The following is an 18,309-nucleotide window of genomic DNA, read 5'->3' on the forward strand; positions in this document are numbered from 1 at the left end:
CCACATCATGCTATATGTCGCCTGGTATGGGTGCCCACTGCCATATTGGTATCGTTTCTGGGTCGGAGTATCGAACAACTCCATAGTAAATGTTTTAAAAGTAGTAAATGGTGGTCGATATGGGTCTGATTGAGCTGATAATAGGATGATTTATGGGTTATGGACCCTCCAGGAAGGTATGGGTTATGGGGTATCAGAGAGTTATGGGTTGTCGCGACGATTAATTAGGAACCAAATCGGTGGACGCAAAAATGTATGGGTTATTAGAGGTTATGGGTTATTAGAGGTATGGGTTAAGGGAGAGTCGACTGTACCCAAGGAATTGACATACCGGAGGCGCGGGAAAAACATATACGGAGTCGTCCGGGCCAAGTCACCGCGTGGACCGCCGGATGTGGTCGGATCTTCGGGCCCGAACGGCCTCCCGCTCCCCCTTACTTAGAAGCTTAACACTTATACTTCGCAAAGCAGACTGCTTGCTCTCGACCATCAACCTGCAGAATTTCCAACACATTTTCGACGACGTATATGACAACGACGGGAACGTTTGTCCAAGAATCCCAATGGCCCTTCCATTCCAGCGTCTTCGACGGTCTACCCACGCCTTCGAATTCCCGCCCTGAATTACCGAAGATCTATACTGTCGACCAAGTCGAGCGGGGGGATCGGTCACAAGACAAAAATGCTACGATTGTCGACCCGGAGCAAGAGCTTTCACAGCAACTGCTGTCTGCGGGCCCCGCAGTACACCCGAGAGTCGCCTCGGCGCCTGAATGCGCGGTAGAGCCTCTACCCATTACTGCTTCACCCGTTTCCATGTCTTTTTCCGAGGGCAGCACAGGTATGTCGCCTGCTGCCATGTTCTTATCGGCTTTCAGCCCCTCGACGTCGGTCTCGAGCGCACGCTCGAGTCTGCCAGACGACGAAGGACAGGAGGTTGGCGGGTACACTCTAGGTCCTATCATAGGCCACGGAGGTTTCTCGACCATCAGAAAAGCGTCCTCTATCACCGGCGGCACCGTCGCCGTCAAGATCGTACGCCGCTCAGACGTCGCCCGACAAGAAAATCCGACGCTCGTCCGTAAAAGATTGAGCAACGAAGAGTCGATCTGGTCGAGCCTCTGCCATGAGCATATCCTGCCCCTTTTCTCCGCAGTGCACACCGCGTACGCCGATTTCTTTGTCACGCTCTACTGTCCCGCGGGCACGTTGTTTGACATCCTGCAGCGGGAGAGTGCGGAGGGGCGGGGACTGGCGCAGGACGACGCAGGAATGATGTTCAGGCAGGTGGTCAGAGGCTTGAGGTACCTGCACGAGGTGGCGGGGCTCGTGCACCGGGATATCAAGCTTGAGAATGTGCTTGTCGATGACATGGGTGTATGCAAGATCGGTGACTTTGGCATGACTGCAAAGATTGGCGAGTTAGACGACGAGACTTCGAGTGAGGATGAGGGCGTGGACGAGGTGAACGAGCAGTACCAGCGGCAACGCGCGCATTCTTCGCTCCGTCAGAGCAAGCCGGGCTTGCCTCCTCACCTTCTCCGGCACCATAGTGGACCCAGGTATCGCAATTCGTCCCCTCTCCCGTCATCTTCTCCCTATCCTGCAGAAGTCACAAAACAGCCAGAAGTCTTCAACCCTGGGTCGCTCCCATACGCTTCTCCCGAGTTACTTCTACCGCACTCAGCTCCTCTCAGACCGCACCCAGCACAAGATATGTGGGCACTCGGTGTCTTACTTTACGCTCTACTGACCGGACGCCTACCGTTCATGGACTCGTTCGAGCCCCGCCTACAAATGAAGATTTTACATGGTACGTACGGGTGTATCTGGAGCAGTTGGCGCTGAGATTTTACTTCGATTTCATGAATAGGTGTATACGACATGCCCTCGGGCATCGGACGCGGCGCCGAGCAGGTGCTGCAGGGCTGCCTTGAGCGATCCGTGTCTAACCGATGGACGATTGCGATGGTCGACGATGTCGCCTGGGGCGTTGGTTGGGGTGCCGCCGGGGACGACGTTACTCCCTCTACAGAAGAGGTCTGTGCAGCTGAGATGGAGCGGACGGCATCGAAGTCGAAGTCGCGCTCGCGGTCCCACTCTCGCCCAGCTGACTTGCATCGCTCGAATGTGCCTACGCCGCTCAGTCGGCGGTCAGATCGGTCGGTATCCCGCGCACGCCAAGGACTGTCACCTTCGAGCGGAGCAGAAGCGATCAGTCGTAGCACCTCGCGCTCTTCGACGTCAGGACAGTCTCGCGGGATACGTTCACCATCATTTTCCGCTCTTACCAAGGCGATCCTCAGTCCTGCTTCATCCAATGATACCGTCTCATCTAATGCATCATTGACTTCGTCGGCCCCTGGCTTGCACGGTGATTCTGCGCTATTGACGTCCCCACCCTTGTCGCCCGAGCCATTGCACGAGCGGGGCAGGAGACCCCGTTGCGACTCCATTCAGTACGCCACCTTCCAACAGTTAGATTCTTCATCACGGTCTCCGAGCCCTAGTGTTATCCCTATCACGCCAGTCGACATGGTTGGCACGTCCGGCAAGCGGGAAGATACCTCCCGAGGACGTAAAGCCTCCAGGAGATTCGCGCCGTCCCCTCTAGGGTTGGACATCCGCACCGGCGTGGACTTGGGCGAAGCTACGAGCCTGGATGTCGTCCACGAAACCCGGCCGTGGTTCGCAAGTCCAGATGGATTGCAGCCGCGGACACGTAGCCAAGGGCCAGAGACTTCCCTGCTGTGGCATGATGAGCAGCCCGTGCATCGTAGCCGCAGCGAGAGTAGCCAGCGCGCGAGCAAGACGGGCAGGAGGTCGGATAGCATGCCTCCGTCAGGAAATCAGCCCTGGTCGTTGATGGTCCCCGGGTCGGGCGGTGCGGGGACCCCCACAGTCAAGTTCTCGCTGTCCCAGGGGGTGGGCGAGTTCGTGCATACGCCTACGCTCATTACGATGAAGCCCTCTGGGAGGAGCAAGAGTCTCGGGCCCGGTCGCAGCTATCGGATGGCATGAAGCAAGTGACAAGGAAGTCAAGTTAAAAATTCATGGCCTTGTGCAAAAAATTGATCGAACTTTTCCCTCGATGGTTTTGCCCTTTGTCGGGCGCACGTTCGCGGAGCAGGATACCATCAGTCGTGCGGATCGCGTATTTAAGCACCATATTGTAGTACGTTTTACGTGTTTGTACCTATACCCATGCATCATACGCCCACGTTCTGTACTTATCGCACCGTTTTCGTTGTAATTGTACTGTAGTATGTAGCTCACCTTCTATGCAGTGTGTAGGATATAGTAGTATAATAGTATTCAGTTCAGGGTTCAGGATTTGGGGGGCGAATAAATATTGCAGAGCAAAGAGACCGACAATGTGGCAAATACAAGGGGACAAGCAAGACTTTCGACAGACACGGTGGCGCTCGTGCATCATGCCTCAGCATGTTCACCTGCACTTTCCATAGAGACGTCCCCTTCGAACGAGGGTCTACTGATCTCTTTTTGCTTTAGCTCTTCTACTTCCGCCACGAGCTTGGCCTGTCAACCGTTACGCTAAGCTGTGTGACAGAAAAGGGCCACAACGTACCGCTTTCTCTTCCAGCTCCGACTTGGTGAAGAGAGCAGAATACGAAGGAGGCGGCGGTGGTGTCTTTTTCTCGCCAAAGGCAGCGTACATGAACACCTCGTTCATCAACTCGTGATTCCTGCGGTATCGAGCCAGAGCCAGCGCCCGTGTGGAGATTTGATCCCCTTCGTCTACAGAGGAATTGGTTACCAGCCGAAAGTGACGCCGAACCTCGTACCTCCTGAGTCATCATCCTCAACCCGTACAGGCGGCGGCCTTCCGCCGGCCAAAGCAGCCGTCGGTTCCCGCGCGCCCCTCCCCTCGAGTGCCTCCATGCGGCTGCGCTGTTGCGCGACGAGTGCCTGCGGGTTCGCGCCGGGTGGGATGCTGATGCCGCCCGCATAGTTCACGCCCGGCGCCGGGGCTGCCCCAGGCGGGTAGGCTGGCTGCCGCATCTTCTCGCCCGCGACGTACATGTTGGGCTCGGTGATCGTTCGTAGGGGGTACGCACGGACGGGTTGGGACACGAGCGACGGGTTGACAGCTAGGCAGAGTGAGCCGGGTGGACCAGGGAAGGCGGACGCAACGCACGCATGGACGGCCCGCGGGTGTAATGTACAATGCAGAGCCCTGGGTTCCCGCCGCGCTGTAGGCGGTAGCGTCTCCGCAGGCGCGACGCGACGTGTTCACCCGAGTTGGGAATGAACCCGTATTTGATCTCGACCAGTTCCAGCTCCTGCTACGCATCAGTTTGTGCGCTAAAGACGCGAATGGTGTGGACTGACGCGACCTGGCCCCGCCGGCATGACCACCTTCGACTCGGTGTCCTGGTACCGAATCCCGTCATTGGGAAACACCGCTGGGTTCGGCATGTAAATCAGGAAGACTTGACCGTCTAACTAGCAGAGGTGTCAGCATTTGGCAAACGTCTGTTCAGCTCCAAGCAGACCTTGTGGCCGGTCGATGTACCCCCAGCTAAACGGCATTCGTTCCGCCAAAGATATCGACTTGAGCAACATCGCCAAAGCGGTTTCAATCGTCAGGTTTACATGAATCCCTAGATTTTCTGGATAGCGTAGGACGGCACCGTCTGCCTGCATGGTGGTAGGAGGAAAGGAGGGACTTAGACGCGGCGTGGCCTGAATCAGCCACATTCGCTTGCTTTCCTTCCGCCATCATTATCCTATTGCTTGTTCTACTCTAAGCGACTTTGTCTGAGAATGCCGGCGTTTGAGTATCAATATTATTGTCGCCCCTTCTTTCTCATCGTTGGAACGTACTGGAGAGCGGACTACCTCAGTTTAGCAGGCGACATCACTGGGTCCGACTCTGAGTCTCAGCAACGAGGTTTGACTCTGAATCGCACTCGGACTTGGAACGCCCGCTGCAATTCGTTTATGAAATGAGAAATGATGGCTGAACCTTGTTTCTGGGCGATTAAGGACACGTTGCTCATGCAGACGCTGAGGTAGGCGCCCTGGAGGTCGGAGCTGGGAGGGTACAAAAGCCAGGATGCTCTGTATTTTGCACACAAAAAGCCCATCATGTCGCTCATCTCAACCATATTAACTTCTACTATTTCCGTTCTCTTGACCCATTGGCTAATCCGTGTATATGGGTCTTACACGTGGATTTCAGCAGCCAGGGGCAATGACATTGAGCAGCAGAATCAAGTCGCAGCAAACACTCAGGACAATGTCGAATGGTCTCAAAATGAAGAATCGCCGGATGAGCAACTGGTCTCGGACGATCCAGGAGAGTCCGCGGAGCCTGAGAAGCAAGTTTCCACATCTCACTATCTGAAGAGAGATCAGTTATGGTATGACCGTCGCAGCGAGTCTCCCCAAACGCTCTGGTGTGACATTTATTGCGACAGGTCTGAGTCCAAGTGGCTGTGGATACCTTTCGAAAGAGGGGAGTTACCAGCCTCGCCACCACGCTCGGATATACACAACTACTTCTACGTCAATCGGCGTTACCGTACTATCTCAGGTAGGAGATGCGACATCTAGTCTCGTGTCAGACTGACTTCGCTATATAGCCAAGCCCACCACAGTCATCAGTGATTTCAGTTCTATTCTAACATCGTTCCTCAGGTGCCGTAAAGTAGATGACATGATTGTCAGTCCCTTACTTACGAATTATCCCGACAGACAGCACATAGGCGACGAATTTTTCTACGATGATGTTACATACGACCTGGAGAAATTCTTCCCTGAACTGAAGAAACTGCACGAAGAGTTGGAGGGTGTACAGTCTATTCTCGGCTCAACCGAGGCTACTGCAGATCAAACACGAGATGCAGCGCGTGACGTAGGTGCTACCGATGCTGAATATGGTGCGCCCCTTGCTTCCAATTTTGCCTTGGAAGTGAAACCCACTTGCTAGTCATTTTAGGTCACCTTGGAGATGATGTTATCAAGCAGTACCTCGCTGACGTAGTCGAGCAAGTCGGAGTGCTACTGACGTATCTGGATGAAGAATTCCAACCTACGTACGTCTAATTCGAACCCGGTCTAATCGAATGTCTTCCTAAGGTTCCTTCCAGCGCAGATCGACTTGCGCTGCTGTTGTCGTATGGTCAAATCGAATGGGACCTCCTCATTTACTATTTCCAGCCAAAGTCGACTTACTCTGCGGAACAAGAAGACAAGGTAAGCGACTTCCGTGCAGGCTACTCCCTTCTCACACTTCACACTTGCAATGCCGTAGATTGCCTTTGTTTTGACCAACCGGTATTACGAAATGTGAGTAGGACATGTATTAGTCTACACATGCTAAGCGAGGGCAATGGGCAGGAGCTCGTCAAACCCGTACTTCCAGCTGGAAGGTGAAGGCTGGATGTGGGATGGGTCCAGCTACGTCCAGTACAGCCTTTCCCGTACGATTTACCAGTACAAGGTTTGTTCGGCATCTCTTACATTTATCCTCACTAAGAATGTACAGGGCACGAAAGATTTAGATGCCCTTCCCTGCATGTCGTTGACCGTGGAGCTGCAGGACAAGCTGCGAGGTAGGCAGGTTGTGCCATTTATTGCATTTAGTAGAGCGTGACTGCGGGATAGAACGCGGCCGTCTGTATACTTCATACTCTGGCATGCATTATAGAACATGTGAGTGGGTTGTCTGTTGCCCGCACCGCTGATTGACAGTCCGTAGACTTCAAAGTACGTTCTGTCGCTATCACGGAAGGACTATCCTAGAATGGTTGTGTAGGATCGGGTCATAGTCGACAAAAAGGCGTTTGATAATACGAGCGGATACATCGCTGACCCGTGAGTCTTTATGGTCCCTCCTCGGTAACGGTGGTCCTGACCCTTCCTGTCCAAGCGAATTCGTGATACCCGAACTGGATGAGGACAAACTGCATCTTTTGCCTCCGACAGTGTATGGATTCAATCTGAGCCAGAAGGTGACGGCAATAACACGTCAGTATCCTTGTATTGACCTCCGGTATTGCAGAGCTGGACCAGCTTCCACATTGAACATCTCGCGCCCGTTATCTTTGATGAGAATGCCTGGGATCATCTAGTCCTAGATCCGGATACAAAGGTATGAATACACTGATGAGTTTGTGTGTGCCCCAGTTATCGATCGAAAATTATAACTCTTTTAGGCGCTCATCAAAGGCCTCGTGGAGGTTACACGGAACGTAAATTCCACGAGGAAGATCATATCCGACGTTATATCGGGCAAAGGAGGCGGTTTAGTGAGCTATGCTGAACCAGTTTGTTGATTAGATCTCCACTGAACCAACCCAGATTGCTGTCCTGCACGGCCCTCCTGGAACAGGCAAGACGTTGACCGCAGAGGCAGTGGCAGAATATTTGCGTCGACCCCTCTACATGGTCGGGTCTTCGGAGTTGCCGTCGTCGCCTTCTGGTTTGGAGTATAGCCTGCAAGGCATCCTGCAGGTAAGCGCTATGAATTCTCAAATTGCATAGTCGCTAGTTCTAACGTTGTATTCTCCTTCTTAAAGCTTGCCACCGCATGGGATGCCGTGCTATTGATAGATGAAGCCGATGTATGTGCTCGATTCTGTCGGCGATCAACAACATTGAAACCTTGTACAGGTGTATCTGGAGCAGAGAAGTTTACACGAGGTGATACTGTAGCAGCCGTGCTACGCAGCAGTCTACTGAGTCTCGTCCTCAGCTTGACCGTAATGCCATTGTATCTGTGGCGCTGCGTGTACTTGAGTATCACCGGGGTGTTCTATTCCTGACTACTAATAGGATCAAGAGCTTCGACGACGCCTTCTTGTCTCGGTTTTCCATAGGCACGTAGACGATCTCTCCAATTATGTACTGATACTCAACTTTAGTCAGGTATCAAATATCCTGAGCTCGATCAAGATGCTCGACGAATCGTTTGGCGTAAATTTTTCGAGCTAGCCGGGATAGCGACCAACACCTCAGAGCAGAGCAGGGCTTCAAGTGACTCGGAACTCGTCGAGGTGTCCCCGTCGGCAGCAGAGAGCTATGCTATTTCTTCCGAAGATATAGAAGAGCTGTCGCAAAAGCCTTTCAATGGTAGGTCATCGTGTGTACTACAGCATCCTCAATTTTACATCTAAACGCGTGATCAGGACGCACTATCAAAAATCTGGTCCGCACGTCCCAGGCACTTGCACTAGCATCGTACGTGCCCTCTGACTATGTCACGGTGTCTATTCATTAACCACCAGCTCATCCTTCAGGAATGAGCGCTTATCTATCGAGCACATCAGGGTCGTAGTAAGGGCTTCAGAGAAGTTTCTCGACGAATTTGCCAACGCCAAAGCTTGACGCTCAAATGTTTGTGGTCTGCGGACATTCGTCCCTCAGCCTGTATGTGGTATCGTCATTGTGTGTACGACTTAGGGTCTGGATGGAATTGGCAATAGCCTTTGTATATTTTCGGAGCCGCGCTTTCATAGTCCTGTACATGGAATGACATGGATCCCCTATTCGGATAGCCCCATTCCAGTCATTTTGGTTCAGAGTTCGATGGTCGTGTGCTGTGTATCGAGCGCCTTCAGATCTTTATAAAGCTCGTAGGGTTTGGCATATCGACTCCAGGCTGCTACAATGACTTCGAGGCAGATAGTCCCGATTTTCCTTGCGGTTGCACTTTCAGGTCTTCTTGTTCCTTGGGCATATTATCATAGACCGCCCTTTGGACCCTTCAGCCAATCTAGCACGAACGACGAGGAAGACGGCGAGGACAACGGCGAGGACGATGGCGAGGAAGACAACACACCTAGTCATGCACGCTCAACGGGAGAAGGTATGAGATATGCAACGGTCGTGCTGCGGTGACGTTTGACCTAATATTTTTAGGGTCTATGAAGCATTACGTCCGCAGGGAGCAGATCTGGTAAGTTATACAATCGAAGATCAATATAGGTACCCTCCTGGTCCTCACATTTTCTCTGTTCTCAGGGATGATGAAATGGATGAATGGGTGCCGTTTGACCCCAGTTCAGTGAAGCATCCCCCTGCCCCGACGCAGGCAGATCCACAGGGGTACTTCTACCTGAACCTTCGGAGAGAGGCCCCTCTCAGTGAGTAGCGGCGTTTCAGCCCAAGTTAAGCACAGCTGAAGGCGCTTACCTCGTAGACAAACCGAAGACGGTGCTCAGTAGTTTCAGTGATCACTTGAAGCAGTTGTTAAGGTATGCGTGGTCCTAATCCTTTTCCGAATGTCATGAAGACTTTTGCCCAACAGAGGCGTAATCGGAGATGAATTCTTCGATACATCTCCAGAATATGTATTGGAGGATTTCTTCCCCCACCTCAAAGAACTGGGGAAACGCATGGATGTTATCCGCGCCCAGTTACTCAAGAAGGGCACTCTTGAAGAGATACTGCCTTAAACGCTCGTTCTATTGGTTTCGAAAAGAAAAATACCGGTGTGTTGCCTAGCCTGCCAGTGGGTTAGGATTAGACTAAGCGCGCGCGTAATAGACGGGTATAGCGGCCCTGTAGAGTTTCTCAGCACAGTCTTAAGACACGGTGATATCCTCATTGGATATTTGAACCAGGAGTTCGAGCCCACGTCCGTAGTCATCTCCAGTGATCTCTTGCATTGATCTGACTCGTATCACCGTGGCAGTGGTGAACGAATGGCCCTATCTCTTCCATTTGGTCAGATTGAATGGAGTCATCTGATATTCTATTTCCAGCCGGGTGAGGAATATCTGACATATGATCCAGATGACCCATCCAAACAGGTTAGGCTCATACATCATAACTCATACCACGTTGATTAATATCGGATACCCCTAGATTGCCTTTATATTGACTTCCAGGAGTTATCAAGAGTGAGATTGAGTGCCTCTACTGTGCGATTAGCACTGATGTACGGGTAATAGAGGCATTTCTGGAAAGCCATACTTAGCTCTCAACGGAACCGCCTACGAATGGGATGGGTTGCAGTATAGTACATACTGCATCAGAAGGAGACTGGAACAGTACAAGGTCTATCCGCCTAGTTATCCTTACAAGAAACCTCTCTGTTGAAGGTTAACCTTTCAAGGGATCGGTGGACCTCGATGCCTTAGATTGTACTGCATTAACTGCGGGGGAAAGGCATGAACTTCTAGGTAGGTGTGCCCTCAATATCTCACGTAACCCAAGACCCTTGCAGAGAGAGGGAAGACATATGTTTCCCTAACGGGAGTTCACTATAAAACATGTGAGAGCATCGTTGATTGTCGATTGCTTATGGAACCGAGTTAATATTTGCTGATTCAGATAAAGGCGTAAGGCAACGGCTACTTCGAAAGACCTGACATGATGTGTTCATTGGTTCATCCTTCAGGATCGGGTAATAGTGGATCGACGAGCCTACGACAACAGGGATGGGTACCAAGCAGATCCGTGAGCGAGTTTCACAAGACTATTCAACGTGAAATCATTGCGACGATTGCGACGATCTCTAGCGACTGGATTGTTCCAGACTTTGATATGGAACGTCTCCACCTACTGCGGCCACATGTATTCGGCTTTAACCTGGTCCGCAAGGTTAGTACCATGATCTGTGACTATCATACGTATAACTAACAGTAGCTGACACACAGAAATGAATGCCCTTCAACGTTGAGCTCGTAGGAGAAGTAAAGTTCGACGAGAAAGCTTGGGGTCACTTAGTGTTGGATCCTAATATCAAGGTGCCGCATTCCCTGAATATTCAATAGCTATTGCTAACTGGTGGGATAGACTCTCATCAAAGGTCTCGTCGATGTCACACGCAATGCAAACTCAACCCGAAAGATCGTTTTCGACGTGATATCTGGTAAAGGGGGAGGATTGGTATGTGCCAGACTACCTCCCCAAGTAGTCGAGCTGAACATACACACATATGCTTTGAACAACTATAGATAGCGGTTCTGCATGGTCCGCCCGGGACCGGAAAGACGCTAACCGCTGAAGCAGTGGCGGAGTACCTACAAAGACCGCTGTACATGGTTGGAGCATCGGAGTTATCGACAGATCCTGAGGACCTAGAGGACAACCTGCGTGGAATTCTCAGCGTAAGCCGGTTTAGCATTTGACCGGCTCCTCTCCGCCATCCTTTCCCTGTGCTAATAACTGTTACCATTCCAGCTGGCCACTGCTTAGGACGCAGTCCTGCTGATAGATGAGGCTGATGTCAGTGATCCTTATTTCACGTCGTTGTGTAGGCCTATACTTATGTGATTCAGGTCTATCTGGAGCAAAAGAGTCTTCATGAGGTGAGCTTCAGGCTTTCGAACTCAGCATATAGAATATATAGTAAATCAAATGCTGTCAACCATAGCTGCAGCGCAACTCCTTAGTATCAGTGGCCCTTCGCGTCTTGGAGTACCATCGTGGAGTCTTGTTCCTTACTACGAACAGGATACAAAGCTTCGATGAAGCATTCCTCTCTAGGTTTTCAATTGGTATCAAGTATCCGGAGTTGGAGAAGGATGCTCGGAAAGCAGTTTGGAAGAAGTTCTTCGAATTGGCTGGGACGGACATATCTAAGAACGATAATACGGATGCCGTTCAAGGGATATCCGAAGGTGAACTGGATGAGCTATCCGCCAAACCATTCAATGGTGAGCCTTCATAGGCCGCCGTGCCCCCCCTTCCTCCCTATCTTCTGACCCCCGGATAGGCCGTACAATCAAGAATCTCGTCCGGACTTCGCAAGCGCTTGCTCTGTCTGCGTATGTTCAACTCTTGCTTGTTGCTTGTTCAAGTTCTGGTCCCAGGCAATTGATCGTGTATATTTATGGATATAGAAATGAACCCCTAACGATCGACCACGTCAACGTGGTCGTGCAAGCCTCCCAGAAATTCTTGGACGAATTCGCGCTGACACACGCCGCAGCGTGATGGTCCGAGAAGTGCAAGAAGTGATGATACGAGGAGGGACCGACTGGATTTGGGCAAGTATATAGAGAATCCTGGGTTATTTACATCCTGGTGTCGTGCATGTATTCTTCTATACCGTGACAGACATTCTGAATCGCGCCTCATGGCAAGTGAATGGTGTTTTAGCCATAATAGGAAGGAATATTACCATTCATGGGTTTGGCATCAACAATCTGTACTCTTCTGTACTTTGCAGCAGTGTGGAGTGCTCGCAGGTAATACATCTCCTTCGCACTTTTAAAACAACAATCCTAAACACAACCCTCGCCTTCTTATTCTACTTAAAACACTATCTTCGAGTCCCACACATTAACACTACACCGCCGTCTCTGAACTACGCAGGGGAGGGGGTCAAACTGGCGAGAACGAGCTTCTAGTACGGGTAGTCCTCGAAGACGTCGAAGGGCAGACCCCAGTTCTTGCTCGGGTTAACAACCCGCTGAGGCGGGTGCGCCGTCGCGGCGGCTTCTAGCTTCGCAAAGGCGTCGTCGGGAAGAGCCGTAACTGATACCCGAGGTGAGCGGACGGTGTACAGATGAAAGACGGAATGGAGCTTACCTTTGAAGTTCTCCTGGATCCTGGAGGGGGTGACACTCTTCGGCAGGACGACGGTCTGTAGTCAAGCAGCGGTTAGATCGCCATGCCAAGTAGGCAGAAGCAAATGAGACGCACCCCGCGCTGGACGTGCCACGAGATGATGACCTGAGCGGGTGTGATACCGAGATCCTTGGCAATTTGCTGGATCTAATGAGCAGGGTAAGCAACCGTTTACTAGTTGCAAAACTGATACGTGCCTCTGGCCTCTCCAAAGTCTCCTTCACCTGCTTATTGCTGCCCAGCGGTGAGTATGCTTCCAGTAGGAGGTTGTGCTCTTTCGCCCATTTGAGCAGGTCCGGCTGGGGGTTCCAGAAGTTCAGCTCTACTTGATTTACAGCCGGACGGTACTTGAGGTTGTTCGCGGTGAGGTTCGCGAGTCTAGGGATGTTGAAGCTATGACCCAGCAGTCAGGATCAGATTCCAACCAGTAATATAGCCTAAACCGTACTTGCTGACACCTATGTTCTTGACCTTGCCTTTGTCAACGAGCGCCTCGAGCGCCTGCCATGTCGGGTATGGATCGGCCGTGAGTTGCTCGTCCAGCTCGTTATTGCTTCCCTTCTTGAAGGCGACGGGCCTAGGAGAACATTACAGTTCGCCGACCTGATTAGCAAGGGCATCGGAAAGTCTTACCAGTGGATGATGTATAGGTCGAGGTAGTCAGTGCCAAGCTTAGCGAGCGACTCGTCAAGCGCGGGCTCGACGTCTTCCGGAGCGTGGAAAGTGTTCCACAGCTGGAGTCGAGTTGTAATCATGGGATACTATTGACGGGACAAGGTTTCCTACCTTCGAGGTCAACCAAATCTCCTCGCGAGGAACAGAGGATTCCTTGAGTGCCTGTCCGACTTCCTCCTCATTCTATGTAATTCAAGTCAGTCTGCCGGACATGAATGCGTGCAGGCTTTCAGATGTACCCTGTAAATCCAAGCTCCATCGATGTGCCTGTATCCGGCATCGAGTGCGACCTTGACAGCCTGACCAACCTCACCCTTGCCGGCCTGCCAAACACCTACGGTCGCAATCAGCGCACCCTCCTATAACACGACTTATAGTTACCGTACCCAACGCAACGCTCGGAATTTTGTCCCCCGACGGCAAGGTATAATGACTAGGCAGCTGCGTCTTGGTCGAGTAGCGCATCTTCCCTGCGCACCCCTTCAGCCACCCCGCCCTCGCGCCGTACCGGATCCCGCTGAACGCAGCGTACAGAACCGCCATCACGGCTACAAAGTGGAAAAGCAGCCTCTTCTTTGTGTTGGCTCTCCTTTTCTCAACGTGCTCGCCGTCGTCTGGGACGAGCTGGTAGTCGTACTTGTAGTTGGTGGTGGGTAACGAAGGCATGAGTTCCGCCTTTGCAAACGTCATTTCGCGTTATATTCGGGTAAGTGTTCGCACGTGACTTAATTACGGCTACAGCAGTTCCTATCGGCGAGCCGTTCCTTTCCTTTCGCTGGGATTGCATGTTCTGAACCCAGAATACCTGTGCTGAACGTCATCATGGCCGCATCGAACGCAAGGTCGTATTGAATCAGCAGTAACTATCTAGTTTTCTACGGGCTGACTATGGCAGGTCACTCGCCAGCTGCATCTTCTGCAAGATCATCAAAGGTGAACGGTCAGGCTCAGGGGCGACGATAAGGCTGACGAATGGCACATTTACAGGGGAGATACCGAGCTTCAAGCTGATCGAAACCGATCTTTCGTATGTCTCTGTCTCTCACCAATATCCGGCTATAGCTTACGCGGGCGCCTTGTCAGCTACTCGTTCCTTGACATCGGACCTCTCGCAAAGGGCCACTCGCTCGTGATCCCGAAGTGTGAGCTGAAGTGGGGAGGAAGCGTGCGCAGAACCGCTGATGAGCAGCGCGCTCCTAGATCATGGGGAGAAGTTGCACGATATTCCTGATGATTATCTGAAGGACTCGCTCATCGTAGCGAAGAAGATCGCGGTTGCAGTTGGATGTGAGAACTACAACATTCTCCAGGTGCGCTTCCACTCCGGTGTATGTATATTGTCTTTTACTCACTCTTCCTTCCGCTGCGCACACTAGAATAATGGCAAGATCGCCCACCAAGTGGTCCCCCACGTACACTTCCACATGATCCCGAAACCTGCAGAGTCGGACGACGCAGGTCTGGTCATCGGGTGGCCTACACAGCAGAACCTCGGGATGGATGAGATCAAGAAGTTGCATGAGGAGTTGAAAGGGAAGTTGTGATGAACTTGGAGATGTGATGTGCGTTCGGACTAAGACCTTAGGGGAAGGGGGGTGAAGAGAAGTAGCGAGGGTCCCGAGTCCAGGCGCGAATGAAGCACACGCAAACTAAATATCTTGTATGTATTAACTGCACCATCATTGAATCGCTAACCGTTGCTATTGTGCTTACCTGTAAGGAATAATCCGTTGGTGGGACTTAACAGGTTTTCTTGGGTTTCCTTTCGATTTCGTTCGATTTTCTCCGTTCCGGTCGAAACGATGCACAAATAGATCTATATATGCTATTCATTTTACTGATGATTGGATGTGCTTTAGGTTTTGCTGCCCCGAATGTTGCTCGTACTTAGCGACCGAATTGGGGACGGTGCTCCTGGACATATAGATGTCAGCATCCGGCCGGTGATCAACCGGTGATCAACATTTCGACTAAACCAAACTATCATAGGGCTATTAGAGCTCCTTGGACCACATAAATCTGTTAAGGACGTGGCAGAGTCTTGGGTGCTGCAGTTCGACCAGGCTCCTATAACCATCCGTCTCCGCGTCCTCGTTCCTCCTCTACTAGGGCGTGGGACTCTATGTTTATTATTAGTGCATTACATAAGTCAACTACTATAACAGGAAGGCAACTAAGAGGAAGAGAACGCTCTGAGACGGCTGGCCCAAATGGCTCCCCGAGGCATGCCCGAGGCTTACCTAACGAGCCAGCGCAACCAATAAACCAACCATTTATTCCAGCTTAGTCGCCTTCCCAAAATGGCATTTCGCAGCTAATATACGTATGTGCGTCACAGTGTGACTACCTCCAGCGAAGTCCGTCGTCCATGCATGTTACGCTGCTCGGCCGCATGGTAGACACGCCTTAGTACATTTTGTAAGGTGTGAGGTGTCGTAGTTGCAGTACCATTATTTTCCGACCGCCATGGTGCTCGCGAGCAACGAAATACTTGATATTCTAAACTGCTTGCATCATCGCCACATGACTGCGACCGAATTTCTGCTTGCAGTCATTGAGTGCGAAGATATCCGCCAGCATCCTGTGGCAGCTAATGCCCTGAGAGGTACTGGACAGCTGCTGGAAGTACTATGGCAACATCCAGCATCCCGTGATGTGGTGGTCCAATGGGCCATTAATATGGTTAAGGCCACATACACCGGAGAGATTCAAGTGCTTACCAACAAAAAGACCGGGCTCCACTTTAGTGCCCGCACCGCAACCAGCGAGCAGTTGGACTCATTCAATTTTGAAGACTTGGCTCAGCAGATGCAGAGTCTTGCGCCGCGCCTGTGGGACCTTCTCGGAGACCTGCTTGCAGCAGACCCATCAGCAAATAAGAGGAGGAATCGGAGGCGAACAAAGCAGCAGATGGAGAGAAACTTCAAGCGTCGCCATCAGCGCTCACCTAGTACGGAAGCATCCCATGAAGACATCGTGATGGATGACATGGCAGAAGAAGTGCCAAGGTCCAGCAATGACCTATGGAGGGATGTAGATGACGGTTGGGAGGATGGAGGACCATCCAGATCCAATGATGAACTATGGGGAGACGCAGATGACCGGTGGGGTGCGGGAGAAGACCTCTGGGAGGATAAGCCGGAGGACACTGAACCTGCGGAGGAAGACGAGAGTGATGAGCAATACTGGGATGCCGAGGAGGATCCATACATACCTGAAGACCCAGACGACCCGGAGAGTGAGCACGACGACTATAAAGAAGGTGAACGGCGAGAAGCGATACTAACTATGGTACGTAACCCGCCATACACGCGCGATGACAGACTGAGCCGATCGTACCCGGGCCCTACAGAAGAAAGTTGCAAGCATCAGTATTATGATGCAGAGCACGAACAAGAACTGTAATGCTATGCAATCAGTTGTAGGGGTCTACTTATATGGATGTAACGCACCGGAAGCAGTCGTTGAACTGCTCTCGCGCCTTGGAATTTCCATCTCCCGATCTGCCATAGACACTGCAATGCGAAGTCTATCAAAACAATCAGCAAAGGACATCAAAACACTTGGACAATCCTTACTGGCAGCATATGCATATGATAACTTCGACGTCGAGATCAAACACACAGTCCCGACGGTGGAGAAATCGCAGGACTCACTTCTCCATTTGACATCCGGCACACTACTGCGCCTTGACCATGGCGTCAAGAAGGAGGACCTACAATGTTCGACAGAATTATGGCAGAAATCGCAGAACAACCCAGACAACTGGCGCACCTCGGAAGATATCGACATTCTGCAGCTTGCAGAGCTACATCCTGACAAGCCGCACCCGTCAGGCCTCTCGCGGCGCGAGCGGTTCAACGTCTGGGTGTTCCTGAGAGATTTGATCGTGCATGGCCCGGCATACTTCCGTCAATTTGCAAAGGACCTTGAGGAGCCGGAAGATTTCGAGCGAATTCCTGTCGTCAAGTCGAAGCAAGTTCCGGCGCGCGCTATGGCCATCAATCAATCCACTGTACAAGGAAATGCCAACGCGATACTCAACTTATGCGAGCAAGGGGGTATAGGGGACCGGAGCAGCACCAATGCAACTGCTGAGACGAAAGACATCAGCGACCATGTCGTCCTTGTTCACGGCGACCTTTCGACTTGCGAGAGAGTGCAAAGCCTACAAAAGTCACGGGGAGAAGAGAAAACACCATGGCTACGTTACCAGTTTGTCGTGTTCATTCTCGGTCTCTTCCATCTGAAAATGGCGTGTGCCGATGCCATATGGAAGCTCTTCATATTTCCCCAAGCTTCTCGACACGACGAGACGAGCTTATTCAAGCAGGTTGCCGAAATTCGACCTAAAGAGACCGGCAAAATTGGCAGTAAGCCTGGATTCCGCCGGATGCATGAAGTGATTCAGCATGTCGGGATTGTTTCGCGCTTGGATTGTTGGCGTACATCAGGAAACGCGTTCTGCGGCATAGGAGGACCCTAGCCACATAGTGCGGTATAGACAGGATAGACATTGATAGCAGGCGGCACGCGCCATAGGGACACATAGTCAACGTAGGTTCGATTCGCACATGTCGCATAATTTTTGCCACCTTGCTGCAGGGCACGTTTCCGAACCAGTAGAAAGATATTGAGTATAATTACATGATGGGTAGATATACAGAGAATGTCAAGCAGGGGGTTGCAGGAGGAAGAATGTCCGAATATCTATATATCTATTAACAAGGAATGTCTTACAATCTTCCAACACATTCTCGGATGTCCACCGAGGGCTGATCTCTGTACCAAACTTAGGTACGAGATGACATCCTCCTATAACATGCGAAAGTTCAATAACCTCAGCATTGGGTCTCCCGCCGCGCGTTGAACGAGAAACCCAATGCATCTGTAATGTCGGATCCCGGGCAGTGAATGGTGTAAACCATTCGACGTACGCAAGGAGGGTTGCATGTCGTCCCCGGCGGTATTGTAAATGTTTCCGGTAGACGGAATATAACACGCAGCTGTGCGACGCGCAGTCCTACCCTCACGAAAGACATGTCGGCAATCAAGTACGAGCCTTGGCAATGGAATATACGCACC

At 51.5% G+C, this 18,309-nt stretch overlaps 9 protein-coding genes across 9 annotated transcripts; 6 read left to right on the forward strand and 3 right to left on the reverse strand.

The window, feature by feature from the left end:
- The first annotated feature begins 775 nt into the window (after positions 1 to 775).
- GLOTRDRAFT_77643 (kinase-like protein) lies at positions 776 to 3,416 on the forward strand. Its single transcript, XM_007868900.1, has 2 exons — positions 776 to 1,813; positions 1,874 to 3,416. The coding sequence occupies exons 1-2, from the start codon at positions 817 to 819 to the stop codon at positions 3,019 to 3,021; spliced, it is 2,145 nt and encodes a 714-aa protein (XP_007867091.1). The 5' UTR covers positions 776 to 816; the 3' UTR covers positions 3,022 to 3,416.
- On the reverse strand, positions 3,408 to 4,680 carry GLOTRDRAFT_62225 (uncharacterized protein). Its single transcript, XM_007868901.1, has 6 exons — positions 4,518 to 4,680; positions 4,354 to 4,463; positions 4,160 to 4,304; positions 3,807 to 4,112; positions 3,590 to 3,759; positions 3,408 to 3,540 (listed from the first exon to the last, which is right to left on the reverse strand). Exons 1-6 carry the CDS (start codon positions 4,666 to 4,668, stop codon positions 3,433 to 3,435), a joined length of 990 nt encoding a protein of 329 aa, XP_007867092.1. The 5' UTR covers positions 4,669 to 4,680; the 3' UTR covers positions 3,408 to 3,432.
- A 432-nt stretch (positions 4,681 to 5,112) lies between these two features.
- On the forward strand, positions 5,113 to 8,355 carry GLOTRDRAFT_139330 (P-loop containing nucleoside triphosphate hydrolase protein; the record flags this gene model as incomplete). The annotated part of the gene is made up of 19 exons (XM_007868902.1): positions 5,113 to 5,387; positions 5,445 to 5,560; positions 5,610 to 5,906; positions 5,966 to 6,062; positions 6,117 to 6,222; positions 6,281 to 6,315; positions 6,367 to 6,469; positions 6,515 to 6,581; positions 6,634 to 6,681; positions 6,728 to 6,735; positions 6,785 to 6,843; positions 6,899 to 6,980; positions 7,031 to 7,120; positions 7,185 to 7,277; positions 7,330 to 7,482; positions 7,548 to 7,592; positions 7,893 to 8,100; positions 8,157 to 8,208; positions 8,268 to 8,355. The coding sequence occupies 19 exons, from the start codon at positions 5,113 to 5,115 to the stop codon at positions 8,353 to 8,355; spliced, it is 2,022 nt and encodes a 673-aa protein (XP_007867093.1).
- Positions 8,356 to 8,551: 196 nt separating this feature from the next.
- Positions 8,552 to 9,730, forward strand: GLOTRDRAFT_139331 (uncharacterized protein). Its single transcript, XM_007868903.1, has 7 exons — positions 8,552 to 8,836; positions 8,890 to 8,926; positions 8,992 to 9,113; positions 9,170 to 9,224; positions 9,278 to 9,461; positions 9,517 to 9,607; positions 9,665 to 9,730. The coding sequence occupies exons 1-5, from the start codon at positions 8,638 to 8,640 to the stop codon at positions 9,423 to 9,425; spliced, it is 561 nt and encodes a 186-aa protein (XP_007867094.1). The 5' UTR covers positions 8,552 to 8,637; the 3' UTR covers positions 9,426 to 9,461; positions 9,517 to 9,607; positions 9,665 to 9,730.
- Positions 9,731 to 10,637: 907 nt separating this feature from the next.
- GLOTRDRAFT_130213 (P-loop containing nucleoside triphosphate hydrolase protein) lies at positions 10,638 to 11,913 on the forward strand (the record flags this gene model as incomplete). Its single annotated transcript, XM_007868904.1, has 8 exons — positions 10,638 to 10,721; positions 10,771 to 10,863; positions 10,932 to 11,084; positions 11,173 to 11,202; positions 11,256 to 11,285; positions 11,351 to 11,633; positions 11,693 to 11,744; positions 11,820 to 11,913. The coding sequence occupies 8 exons, from the start codon at positions 10,638 to 10,640 to the stop codon at positions 11,911 to 11,913; spliced, it is 819 nt and encodes a 272-aa protein (XP_007867095.1).
- Positions 11,914 to 12,068: 155 nt separating this feature from the next.
- GLOTRDRAFT_111441 (uncharacterized protein) lies at positions 12,069 to 13,897 on the reverse strand. Its single transcript, XM_007868905.1, has 9 exons — positions 13,611 to 13,897; positions 13,464 to 13,558; positions 13,336 to 13,407; positions 13,183 to 13,283; positions 12,998 to 13,126; positions 12,747 to 12,942; positions 12,625 to 12,696; positions 12,511 to 12,565; positions 12,069 to 12,456 (listed from the first exon to the last, which is right to left on the reverse strand). Exons 1-9 carry the CDS (start codon positions 13,888 to 13,890, stop codon positions 12,326 to 12,328), a joined length of 1,131 nt encoding a protein of 376 aa, XP_007867096.1. The 5' UTR covers positions 13,891 to 13,897; the 3' UTR covers positions 12,069 to 12,325.
- An 87-nt stretch (positions 13,898 to 13,984) lies between these two features.
- Positions 13,985 to 15,120, forward strand: GLOTRDRAFT_62230 (hydrolase). The gene is made up of 6 exons (XM_007868906.1): positions 13,985 to 14,066; positions 14,132 to 14,157; positions 14,212 to 14,251; positions 14,308 to 14,366; positions 14,425 to 14,534; positions 14,601 to 15,120. Exons 1-6 carry the CDS (start codon positions 14,047 to 14,049, stop codon positions 14,766 to 14,768), a joined length of 423 nt encoding a protein of 140 aa, XP_007867097.1. The 5' UTR covers positions 13,985 to 14,046; the 3' UTR covers positions 14,769 to 15,120.
- A 1,083-nt stretch (positions 15,121 to 16,203) lies between these two features.
- Positions 16,204 to 16,552, forward strand: GLOTRDRAFT_106465 (uncharacterized protein; the record flags this gene model as incomplete). Its single annotated transcript, XM_007868907.1, has 2 exons — positions 16,204 to 16,396; positions 16,548 to 16,552. 2 exons carry the CDS (start codon positions 16,204 to 16,206, stop codon positions 16,550 to 16,552), a joined length of 198 nt encoding a protein of 65 aa, XP_007867098.1.
- Positions 16,553 to 17,968: 1,416 nt separating this feature from the next.
- GLOTRDRAFT_11718 (uncharacterized protein) lies at positions 17,969 to 18,166 on the reverse strand (the record flags this gene model as incomplete). Its single annotated transcript, XM_007868406.1, has 1 exon — positions 17,969 to 18,166. A coding segment is annotated over one exon (198 nt), but the record flags the coding sequence as incomplete, so codon positions are not given.
- Between the last annotated feature and the right edge of the window lie 143 nt (positions 18,167 to 18,309).

This window comes from Gloeophyllum trabeum (assembly GCF_000344685.1).
Source record: "Gloeophyllum trabeum ATCC 11539 unplaced genomic scaffold GLOTRscaffold_00008, whole genome shotgun sequence".
Classification (NCBI taxonomy): domain Eukaryota; kingdom Fungi; phylum Basidiomycota; class Agaricomycetes; order Gloeophyllales; family Gloeophyllaceae; genus Gloeophyllum; species Gloeophyllum trabeum.

What these genes read in the sequence shown, in the direction of transcription:
- GLOTRDRAFT_77643 (XM_007868900.1), top strand. Translation starts at nt 817, where the DNA reads ATGTCTTTTTCCGAGGGCAGCACAGGTATGTCGCCTGCTGCCATGTTC. An exon ending in ACAAATGAAGATTTTACATG is followed by an intron (nt 1,814 to 1,873) that starts GTACGTACGGGT and finishes TTTCATGAATAG; the next exon opens with GTGTATACGACATGCCCTCG.
- GLOTRDRAFT_62225 (XM_007868901.1), bottom strand. Translation starts at nt 4,668, where the DNA reads ATGCAGGCAGACGGTGCCGTCCTACGCTATCCAGAAAATCTAGGGATT. An exon ending in TGAGGATGATGACTCAGGAG is followed by an intron (nt 3,760 to 3,806) that starts GTACGAGGTTCG and finishes ATTCCTCTGTAG; the next exon opens with ACGAAGGGGATCAAATCTCC. An exon ending in CGGAGCTGGAAGAGAAAGCG is followed by an intron (nt 3,541 to 3,589) that starts GTACGTTGTGGC and finishes AACGGTTGACAG; the next exon opens with GCCAAGCTCGTGGCGGAAGT.
- GLOTRDRAFT_139331 (XM_007868903.1), top strand. Translation starts at nt 8,638, where the DNA reads ATGACTTCGAGGCAGATAGTCCCGATTTTCCTTGCGGTTGCACTTTCA. An exon ending in GTCCGCAGGGAGCAGATCTG is followed by an intron (nt 8,927 to 8,991) that starts GTAAGTTATACA and finishes CTCTGTTCTCAG; the next exon opens with GGATGATGAAATGGATGAAT. An exon ending in CACTTGAAGCAGTTGTTAAG is followed by an intron (nt 9,225 to 9,277) that starts GTATGCGTGGTC and finishes TTTGCCCAACAG; the next exon opens with AGGCGTAATCGGAGATGAAT.
- GLOTRDRAFT_111441 (XM_007868905.1), bottom strand. Translation starts at nt 13,890, where the DNA reads ATGCCTTCGTTACCCACCACCAACTACAAGTACGACTACCAGCTCGTC. An exon ending in AATTCCGAGCGTTGCGTTGG is followed by an intron (nt 13,559 to 13,610) that starts GTACGGTAACTA and finishes TTGCGACCGTAG; the next exon opens with GTGTTTGGCAGGCCGGCAAG. An exon ending in AGACTTTGGAGAGGCCAGAG is followed by an intron (nt 12,697 to 12,746) that starts GCACGTATCAGT and finishes CCTGCTCATTAG; the next exon opens with ATCCAGCAAATTGCCAAGGA.
- GLOTRDRAFT_62230 (XM_007868906.1), top strand. Translation starts at nt 14,047, where the DNA reads ATGGCCGCATCGAACGCAAG. An exon ending in CTTCTGCAAGATCATCAAAG is followed by an intron (nt 14,158 to 14,211) that starts GTGAACGGTCAG and finishes GCACATTTACAG; the next exon opens with GGGAGATACCGAGCTTCAAG. An exon ending in CTCGCTCGTGATCCCGAAGT is followed by an intron (nt 14,367 to 14,424) that starts GTGAGCTGAAGT and finishes GCGCGCTCCTAG; the next exon opens with ATCATGGGGAGAAGTTGCAC.